Here is an 11,219-nt window from a genome sequence, read left to right on the forward strand (position 1 = left end):
GGTTAGCCTGGTGGCTGTAAGCTTCGCAACCATATGTCCTAGGTTCGATTCCCTTCGGAGACGTGAGGAGCTGAAGGATCTTCCTCAGCCATAGCCAAGTTAGCCGGTCTGGGGCATGGACAGCAGGGTTTTTTCCTGCTTGCGGGATGAAAAACCCCAGATAAATTGGTGGAACATGCCTCAACACTAAGGACATAGGATACACCGGGGCATATGGCTGACCACTTTATCCTGTGAACGGTTTGAGGTCCGATGATTAATAAACCCTCGACACCGCAAGGTAAAAGAGAGTAAAAGGAAGATGAGATGAGATTATATATAATATATTAAATTTAAGAAACAGATATCAAAACTGTCGTTCTATAAATCACTGTTTGTAATATGATGGAAGGATAAATGTACAGATGTAAATATGATTGTTAAACGTCTTTACATTTAATGAATTACAATTGTTCTTAGATCACTTCTCTATATTTTACAAAAACAACTCGAATTGTTTTCAAGTGGACATCCTTAATGAAATGACAAGAAAACCGACTGGCAATTTGGAAAACATGAAATTTCAAAACTAGAGTGAAAACGAAATGGATATGTACAGGGACTGGATGCGAGTTTCAGTCAAGGTCAATTTATAATGTTTATTTATTTTAACTTTCGACGAAGTCATCATCAGCAGTTTCTGCATGCAGAATAGTCTGAAGATAAAAACGCTGTCTTGAATTTCTGAGAGGTACTTAAGTTGAATCCAAGTACTTTCAAATCTTTTTAACTTTTTTTTTTCTTGTCGAGTGGGAAAAGGATGTTTGAACTGGTACGTTGTGGTGGCATGCGATATCTGAGTTCAATAAACGGTAATCGTATTAGTGTACTTTAGAAATGTATGAATGTTAGAGTTCATCGCTATGTCATCTTCTCAATGCGTGTTAAGTTCGACGTCCTGTTAATGCGAACTGACTTCGTTTATCGAAACTGCATTAATAACGGTCTAAGACAGTAAATATTTTCTACATATTCATCTTTCTCTGTCTGCCAAGGTTCACTCTAAGTAAACTCAAACAAGGAATTATCATAAATGTCATCAATCAGTATGATTGCAACACAGTTAAGGCATGTGAGTTCACTTGACCGACATCATTAACAGTCGGAAATGTAAAGATCAAATGAAAGTCAAGAAACATTGGTTTGCTGACAGACAAAAAAAAAAGATTAGTGTTGAACTCTGCTTACTTTGGAACTTTGTGCATCACTGCATTTTTCTCAAGCAGCAAATCATGGCTTCTGCAATTCCAGATATTGCCCTAAAAATACCATACTGAATTCTGTACTGCTGGATGGTACAAGCCAAACATTTCTATATTAAAAAAAATCGATATGTCTGAAAATGCCTGAATTTCTTAACATGAACAATGCCCGATAAATTTGATAATTTTTTAATATTAAAAAGAACATATCGTTAACAATCAAAGTAAAATATTTTAACATAAAATTCACAATGGAACCTAAAGAACAAATGAAATGTAAATTTCTTAAATTTTTATGACGACACAATGTCAATTTTATCACTAAAAGCACCTGTTTCTCTTCTTTTACATATTAAAAACGATATTCAGCACATGAAGAATTTTAAAGCATTATGCTATTTCTTCAAATAATTTCCTTCTCGAGAAATATCTTTAAATATTAATCACTCAGGTTAGTTCGAGGATAGTAAATTATCTTCCATCTTTTGATACCCAGGAAGAACTGGTTCTGAGCAGGCTTTCTGGATAAACTCTGTACCATCGCTGTCACTTTTCCACATTGGATAGCCATACTCACAGAAGGATCTGTACGTGGGATTCCATTCCACCAACTTTTCATAAAGTGATGCTCCACTGATGGGTTTTACAGTTCCGCCATACTCAGGAGGTAAGTGAGAGGGAGGAATGTGTTGATGTAGGGAGTTCAGATCACTTCCGTGAAGTATTATCTGCAAACGAACAATCAAACTAATAACATCAATTGGCATTACATATATTTTAGAGGAAAATATATACATATAAAGAAATGATTGAAGAAAAGATTTGGCAACTATAAGGAAAACATAGAAAGAGGATGACGTAGCGTATGAGAAAGATACAACATTCCATGTCGATTGTAAGTAAGGTCACCTGTACTGCTGTATATTGATGTATTTCATCGATAACATTCCGCACTTTCATAAAATTGCTACGTTGTGACTCCCAAAGAGTAAGAGCCACCTGAAGGAAGATCACGTCGCTTAAGGGTTATCTGGGAAGCAATATCTATAAGTTCAGTATATCTGAAAATCGCGTGTGTTTTCGAACCTGCATCGCTGTTTTGCGAAGAAACGTTTTTCCTATCCAGCTGAAATGGCCGATATTTGGCTGACTAAATAAGGTTATTTAAAAATGCTGTTATTAGTGACTTTCCTGTTGGACGGGATAAAATATCTAGTGATGATGACGACCACTCTGAAAGCAAAGGATTAGAAAATAGCTGTACTGAACTTTGAGAATCCTCTCTGCATTCCAGCCAATATAATGACGTTGTCTGTGGGATGATGGTCTTAATAAAAAAAAAAAGGTTTAGATTATAAAAACGAGACTTTTTGTGGTTATGAGGCCATAGGTACTTTAATAATATAATCCCGCCTACTAGTTTCGCTAGCGACTGTCTAGCTTTGTCAAGGCTGAACGGTGCACACAAAAAATTTGAGAGAATACAGAAACGTTGCTAACTGTTAGGCAGTTAAGTTTGATACTATGCGTGACAATGCGTACATTTGTTGAGAAGCTTCAGTCAGTATCATGGATGCGTGTTGTATGTACACGTGTTACGTGATTTTTTGCGTATTGTAGTTCCGTTAAACTGAGTGAGTTCATTAAGTTTTTCCATATATCTTTCAGTATGGCACCCTGATTTCTGTTCAGGTTGTTACCCGTTCTTAATACCACTGCCGCTTCTTTGAAAATACTGTAACCGTAATCATCATCGAAGTACGGCATAAAGCTAGTTCTCCAGTCAATTGCATGGTTGGAAGTTGCAAAGTGATGTGCTAAGCCTGAGCAGACTGTCCTGTTGCAATTGACATCCCCAACATGCTCCTTCTGTCTGATTTCCAGGCTTCTTGAAGTTTGCCCAATATATGAAAGGCCGCACGTACATGGAATTCTATAAACACCTGGATATTTGAAAAATGGTACGCTGTCTTTATGAGATCTTAATACTTGTCTGATAGTAGTGGTAGGCTTAAATACCACTCTGATGTTGTGAGATTTTAACGTTCTCGTTAATCTTGAAGAGACTGAATCTACATAAGGGATGACTACTGTTGAAGCGTACTGGGTGACTGTTCCTTGTTGTTGGAGGTTGTCTTTATAAATGAAATTGTTTATGATGTTTGTAATAAAACCATTCTGCGATAGTGTTATAGCAATTTGAGAAAGTTCTGTCTACCTCTTCTTCGTCTGAAATAATTTTTTTTGGCTCTGTTCCGTAATATGTGAATGATGCTATGTTTTTTTGATCTATGATGGTTAAAAAAATAATGTAAATAGCGTCCAGTATCTCTAGGTTTTGTGTATATGGAGAGTTTAAAATTATTTCCCTACCTTATAACCAGTATGTCTAGGAAGGGGAGTTGTCTGTTTTTTTCAACTTCTAGAGTAAATTTAATCTTGTTGTGAAGAGAGTTTATTCTCTCTAAAAACACCTGTAGGTTTTCTATGTTTTCATTCCAAATGATGAAAATATCATCAACGTATCTCCACCATATCGAGGGTTTAGGTGTAATTTAGGTAAAAATTTTATTTTCCAACTTTTCCATGAATAGGTCTGCACAAGGTGGTGACAGTGGGCTACCCATTGATAGGCCTTCCAGTTGTTGGTAAACTGTATTGTTTACTTTAAAGAAATTTGATGATTGAACAATTGTGTAATATCTGTAGGGAAGAGATCTTTAATAATGTTAATGACCTCCTCCACTGGAACATTCGTAAATAAAGATGCTACATCCAGGCTGGCCATTATGTCCATTTGTGATGTCTTGACGTACTTCAGGTTCTCTACAAATTGTTGAGAGTTCTTAATATAGGACTCTGTTTGTCTAATTTTTCCTTTTAGTAAGTTAGCAAGGTGTTTAGCCAATAGGTATGTAGGGGAGGATCTGCCATCAACAATCGGACGCAGTGGAACACCCTCCTTATGCACTTTGGGTGCATCGTAAAGGCGAGGAGTAATGTGATGTGCGGATTTGAGTTTTCTTTTTAATTCCTCAGGCCAACCAATTATATTTCTGATCAGCAGGTTTGTCTTATCTCAGTGAAATAATCATTTGAGTTTAGAAGACTGTGGAGTTTCCCTTGTCAGCTTTAGTAATGATTATCTCTTTGTTGTTTCGTTAGTCACGAATGGCCTTCCTATCGTATGCAGAGGTATTCTATTTGGGTTGCTTTGCTGTTGCATGGATAATGAAGTATTATCAATTATACATATTTTATGACTAAATATGTATAATTTAAATAGGTTTAGATAATAGTTCATTATATCTACAAACGCAGTGTGTTCATATTTGTTCTTAGAACAAGAATGCCTGTTCTAAGTCATCAAAAACCTAGAGGTTTCATGGGCTGTGGAGGAGGAACTCTTCTAAGATTGAAACGAAAATGACGTAAAACTCTCCCGTTATCCATAATTTGTTGCAAGTTTCATTTTGTTGTTGTTGTTCAATATTTGCATCTAAAACGAAAAAAAATATATAACGGCTGCTTATTGTTAAAATATCTCTTACGTTATTTTATGTTGGTTTTTTAAACAATCGCCAAATAATAAAAAAATAAAACGTTCTGAATAACTGATAATACTTCGTTGTTTCTCCATATATGCATTTATGGTAAAATTCGATCTACCGTTTCAACAGACTGCATCGATCTATTCAATTAGAAACAGATCTAGAAATTTTATTTACTGATTGGCTTTTGTAGATTACTTACCAATCAAATAATAATTTCCATATCATCCACATCGTGTGACGCTTCATGTCCGGTCAATAGTAAGTAACGTGGCTGTCTTATAAACATACTACTGTTAAAAGATCGGGACATTAATTCTGTCTCAGTTAACCATTTGGTGGCAATCTCTTAATGTTTGATTGTGCAAGATGCTGGAGGAACATCTGACCATATTTATTGTATGTAAGTTATGCATAATTTCATTATTTTCATATTTAATTATTAATTCCTGTATAATTCGCCTACCAAATATAAGCTGTTCTCATTTGTAATGTATTCTAATTTGTTGAAATAATGTTGTACCACTTACTTACTACTGTATTACTTGTGTTAGGATACGTAATAAATAAATTAGTCGCAATGCGCGTGTTCTTTTGTTTTACAAGACGAAATATCAAACGTTTCTGGGAAGGAAATCCTTGCACCAAAATGAGAGTTTAGTTAACTTCGGTTAAGAAGCACTAATAAACGTTCTTTTTGTGTTCACGGAATACGAAATTCTCTATCAAATTAAAAGGCTTTGTCTATACCGACCAAGCTACGGAAACTACATAGCAAGTCAAGAGTCTTAAATTCATTACAAATATTAAAAATTCATAAATTCGCCTTGACTAAGGATATTTTGAAAACACATATATGTTAGTACAAATTAATTACATAGTACCAATTCTTTTGAATATTAAAATGCCATTATTCGCTGTTAGTAATATATGTTAACGTTTTCGAATACTTACTCGATCTTGGAATTTCTTGCTATACCCTGGTTTAAGAATGTATCTGTATAATATTTCGAAGAAGTCTGAGTTATTCAGGATATGGAAACTCTTGTGACGAACAGGAAAACCATCCTAGAAATGAAAACGTCATTCAATCAGTAGCAAGGTAAAGATAGTAATGCTGACAAAAAATAAAGTATTAGGTATGATTCAGAAAATTCAAATGTAAGCATGTGGCCTTTTTATGTCTTCAACATGATGTTTTTGCATATTTGGATAATCTTTATAAAGAAATATTCGAAAAGATTAACTCTGGAGTTTATGTTGTGATGTACAGGATTTAAAGCATCTCCAGATTTTTCTGTATTTTTAAAATAGGAGTAAGATTTAAGAATCGTTTAACATAAATCATATCTTTCTGTTGAAGTATCATGTGATGGGGAAGGCTGGATTTCGGCCTGATTCCATGCTTTAGGATTGATGGCTTCTTCTGCTCATTATTTCATGCCCCAAATCCCGCCTTCTCCATGCTATCAAGCAATAAGCTATCGTTCAATTGCCGGCATTTCTTTCTCTCTAGAATTGTAGAGAAGGTGTCATGATAAACCAACTACTGAAATACCTAAAGGTCTACCAAGTAGTCAGTGACCAGCAACACAGTTTCACCACTCACCTCTAGACTCAAACTGTGGAAAAATTCGGAAGAATTCACATAGTTGCTTTAACACATCATAGGTGGTAGTTTTAGATCACAACTAGATCTAGATGGTAGCCCAGAATAGGTGGGATGGCATCGGCATCAGGTATCTGTGTCTGTGTTCAGTTCATTTAACATTCTTCAAATTTCTTTCTAGCTGAAGACTATGATCAATATGGACAGTGAATTTCTTGGTAGTGAAGAATTGGCAAAAAAGAGTGATTCTAATAAGACCGTCTTGTGTTTTGGTGAGTATAATTCGGATAAGAATCATGGAAACTTAGGTGGGGAAAAGGTGTCGTCAATAGCCTTAGCAAGGGACCCGAAGAAGAAACTGCCATTTGGGAAGGAGGTGAATTTTCAGCATTTGGTGCTTTCAGAATATGACTTGGATTTGGTGGTGATATATTCCCAATCGTGACCTCAATAGTAACCTAATTGTTATTATTATTATTTTGGGGTTACAACACGAAACAAAACAAGTAAACAAAAATCGTTAAATTACTACTTGTATTGATCCTCTTCAGTTCGGCATTACTGACCTGAAAGGCTTGTATAGCGGATATCGCGAGACCAAACTGAAACAAACACTGTTTTAAGTGGCTAAACGAATAGTACTTGTAGTCGAAAATCCAATGGACTCCGTTGATAGTGCAAGGTTCAAATTGAAGACACCACTCAAGGAACTGGAATATTGCACGGAGAACCATGGCTACAGAGTGAGCGACTGGATCAGTAGAACCTGAAATAAAAATAAAATAAATTATCTTGAAAGTCTAGAGAATTATCAGAAATTCCAAATTTACTGTGCAGAATTATGTCAAAACCATATAGAATATATAAGTTTAACTTTATTAAACAATTTCAATATATAAGCACCAGAAAAGAACGACTTTATGACACATATTTTTGATATTCCAATAGTAAACGTTCTGTTTATTTGATGTAGTGATAAACAGTATACTTTTTCTCAAAGCACGAAATTCCTTTCTGCTTAGAATATAAATGTTACAGCATACAGTATAAATGTCAAGACACTTGAAACAAATCGATTAATGCTGCCTGCAGTGCACAGTTGAAGTATTCATGGAAGGAATTCTCACAGCATTGTTCGTACAGACAGTTCGGAGCCAGTAACAACAGCGGAATGGTGATTGCTTCAACTTAATGTACAGCACCAATAATTTCGTTTAATATTTTCACAATCTTAAAAGTGTATTAAACTGTTTATTCTTCACGTCTAGGAATACCCTTTCTCCACCATAAAATAATTTTCCATTACATTCTCTAAAGAAATGTAAAGGCTTTCTGAAACAGTATTTGGTTCTTTATATGAATGTTATCAGTATTAGAATTTCGACTGAATGGATCGGTGTATGATATCGAGTAGCAGGATTTGTTTATTCTTCTGCTCACAATAATGATCTTTTCGAAGCAATGTTATTAAAATCCCATAAATGTCTACTTCCTGTTTGTACCAAGTGATCCTCTTAGATCACTTAGTATCAACGAACACTTTGGTTGGAACGACCCGGGTTCGAATCCACTCTGTAATGTGCGCAACGGTAATCAGGTGATTTTCAAAGAAATGATGAGTTAGCTAGTCTTACACTGTCATACGCAAGTACAGGGTTCCCCCACCTCGAAAATCACTACCGTCCCTCAAAACGGGCAAACCGACACCCACCCACCCACACACACACACTTATTACGGTTAAGTGCACTAATTAGGGGACTTAACCCTCCTTGGGGGACTAGAATTCAGAAATGTCTCCTTTGTTAATCGAGTGCAAGAAGCGTGCCAAAGTTTACTGTATTTAGAATAAATACAGTATAAATATTAAATAGTAATATACAAAATAAGCTAACGCCTTTTGTTCGCTTATAGAGATTAGGTTTTAACAGTGTGTATTGTTTTGGATATTGAGTGGGAAGCTCAATCTCCGCAGGTAGCCAGAAAGAGACAGCTGGCCCAAGACTATCACTAAATTTGATTGCCCACCGATGAAGGGCTTGGAAAATAATTGCTGCCATCTCTTCGTACCTAACCCTAACAAAATATGTTATTGTTGAATTAGAGTGAATACTATGGTCCCTTATTTCGAGTTTACTTGAAGAGAAACGAGAGTCTCAAGGAGAAAGACATCTGCCTGTTAGTGTATGAGATCGAATAAATCAGAAACCAGCAGAAGAAAATCTTAGAAATAGTTCCACTAGTCGGCGACTAGACATGAACTCATTATTATTTTTATTATTATTATTATTATTATTATTATTATTATTATTATTATTATTATTAACAGCCTACCAACATAAAACACTCACTCTTTACATCCTTAAGAATAAGAGTAGAACTCATTTAAAAACTATATAATGGAGATCTCAAACATAGGCAAGCATATCCAGTCAGACAACATAAACTTCAAGGTCTTTGACTCTTTGAAGAAATGGTCAGACAACATTTCCACCAACACCAACTTCACTATCATACACACAAACATAAGAAGTATAAAAAAACACTGGCTTACATTGATAACACAGCTCAATTATACCATGATAAACATAGATGCGCTAATACTGACCGAAGTTGCAATAAACGACACAGAAATTTACGCATACAACATAAATAATTATGAAATCTACAACTTTTGTAGACCAAACAAAAGAGGAGGGGGCATAGTGGCATTTATCAAAGAAAAATACAATGTGACAGAAAAACAAACTCACTTTGAACATGCGGAAACACTAATTTTGGAACTCACAAATAGCCACAATAGTGTCAAATACACAATAAACACAATATACAGACCCCAGATAATAATCCACTCAGTTTTTTTCACGAGTTAGAAACATGGCTAAGCGCCATCGAACCACGTACAACACACAGGTTCATCCTAATAGGAGACATTAACATAAATACTCTTGACCACGCTTCGTTAACCACTAACACATATCTTGATATACTAACTCAGTACAACATAAACCCTACCATTAACTCCCCAACAAGAGAAGAAATACTCAATAACTCACTAACACAACCATGCATTGATCATATCAACATACCGGCTCCCATCCATACATATACATCATCAGTAATTAACGTAAAAATTGCTGATCACTACTTTGTCTCAACTTCGTTTTATTACGTTCCCTATCCCCCTCCCACCGCCACAAAAGTCGACAAAACTCGATCATATTAAAGAGTATTGTCGATAACCAAGTAAAAAATACAGACTGGAGTTCCCTACTTAAAATAAACGATCCTGTAACATTATACGAGAATTTTCAACTAAAGTTCACAGAAATATACAAAAAAAAAAAAAAAAAACCTACACAAACGAGGCGAGAAACAGACAACAATCCATGGATAAATGATGACATACTAAATACTATTACTAAAAAAGAAAATCTATGGAAAAAACTTAAAAAGTCACCCAGTAACACACATTTACAAACCTTACACAAAAACACAAGAAATAAACTAACAACAAAAATACGCAGGGCAAAAAGATGCTACTACTTCCAAAAATTCATGGAATATAACGACAACATTAAGCAAACATTGGCTACACTCAAGAATTAATAACCCGAAAAAAGAAAACGTCAGCACAAGACTTTATTGCAAAAAGCTTCCGTCAGGACACAAACCAAGAGGAACTAGCAGGCTCATTCAACCATGCTTTCACAAACAACATCACACAACTCAAAAAAGACAAACTACCATCGATCATCAAAAAACTACCGACACAAAGTCAACAACAAACGATGTATTTTCCACCCATAACAAAACAGGAACTGAAAGAAGTAATCCTACAACTAAAACCAAAGACCACACCAGGAATAGACAAACTAAGACTCACAGACCTTATAATATATTTTGAACAAATAAATCCAATAATTTTGGATTTATTTGTTCTTGTAAACATAATATTCGACACAAGCATTATTCCACAACTAAAAACTGCAGTAATTACGCCAATATACAAACATGGCAATACAAACGGTACTCAGAACTACAGACCAATAGCTACACTACCAGTCATCTCAAAAATTCTAGAAAAAAAAACATCAGACTACAGAACTATTTACAGAAGTACAACATCCTCTCACAAAACCAATACGGCTTTCAGAAAACAAAAGGCACCATTACATTATTAGAAGACATCGCCGACACAATAAACAAAGCTCTCAACAAAAACAAGTACACCGTCCTTATACTGCTGGACCTAACCAAAGCATTTGGCACACTTGAACATGGCATACTACTCACCAAACTATACTCAATTGCTATAAGAGGAACACTGCATACGTGGTTCAAGAACTACCTTTCAAACAGAACACAAGTAACAAAAATAGGTACATGTTACAGTCGGAGTATACAAATAAAACATGGTGTACCTCAAGGTGCCATATTATCACCCACAGTATTCAACATATACATCAACGATGTTCATAACATATCCATAAGAAGTCAAATAGTTCAATACGCAGATGATACTGCACTACTAGCAATCCACACAGGAATTAACACAGCTCTCTGCAAAGCACAAGAAGACCTAAATGAAATAACAACATACTTCCACCAAAACGCAATTCTAATCAACGGCACCAAAACACAATTCTAATCAACGGCACCAAAACACAGATGTTGATAATAAACAACCCAAGATTCATACGCCCTGCATCACTATCGATACATTGTCATACATACCGCTGCATTAATAGCAAAAATACCTGCCAATGTGTTCCGAAATCAAACCTGTAACACACGCAAAATACCTCGGTCTGTATATA

At 35.3% G+C, this 11,219-nt stretch overlaps 1 protein-coding gene across 1 annotated transcript; it reads right to left on the reverse strand.

Moving 5' to 3' along the window:
- Nucleotides 1–1,414: 1,414 nt before the first annotated feature.
- LOC150106983 (alpha-tocopherol transfer protein-like) lies at nt 1,415–7,155 on the reverse strand. Its single transcript, XM_090392862.1, has 3 exons — nt 6,968–7,155; nt 5,747–5,860; nt 1,415–1,969 (listed from the first exon to the last, which is right to left on the reverse strand). Exons 1-3 carry the CDS (start codon nt 7,133–7,135, stop codon nt 1,694–1,696), a joined length of 558 nt encoding a protein of 185 aa, XP_090248988.1. The 5' UTR covers nt 7,136–7,155; the 3' UTR covers nt 1,415–1,693.
- Nucleotides 7,156–11,219: the final 4,064 nt, after the last annotated feature.

Source organism: Typopeltis vanoorti, chromosome 5 (assembly GCF_054136105.1).
Source record: "Typopeltis vanoorti isolate ZY-2024b chromosome 5, IOZ_Tvanoo_1.0, whole genome shotgun sequence".
In the NCBI taxonomy this organism is placed as follows: Eukaryota; Metazoa; Arthropoda; class Arachnida; order Uropygi; family Thelyphonidae; genus Typopeltis; species Typopeltis vanoorti.

What these genes read in the sequence shown, in the direction of transcription:
- LOC150106983 (XM_090392862.1), bottom strand. Translation starts at nt 7,135, where the DNA reads ATGGTTCTCCGTGCAATATTCCAGTTCCTTGAGTGGTGTCTTCAATTT. An exon ending in CCGCTATACAAGCCTTTCAG is followed by an intron (nt 5,861 to 6,967) that starts GTCAGTAATGCC and finishes TTTCATTTCTAG; the next exon opens with GATGGTTTTCCTGTTCGTCA. An exon ending in GCAAGAAATTCCAAGATCGA is followed by an intron (nt 1,970 to 5,746) that starts GTAAGTATTCGA and finishes GTTCGTTTGCAG; the next exon opens with ATAATACTTCACGGAAGTGA.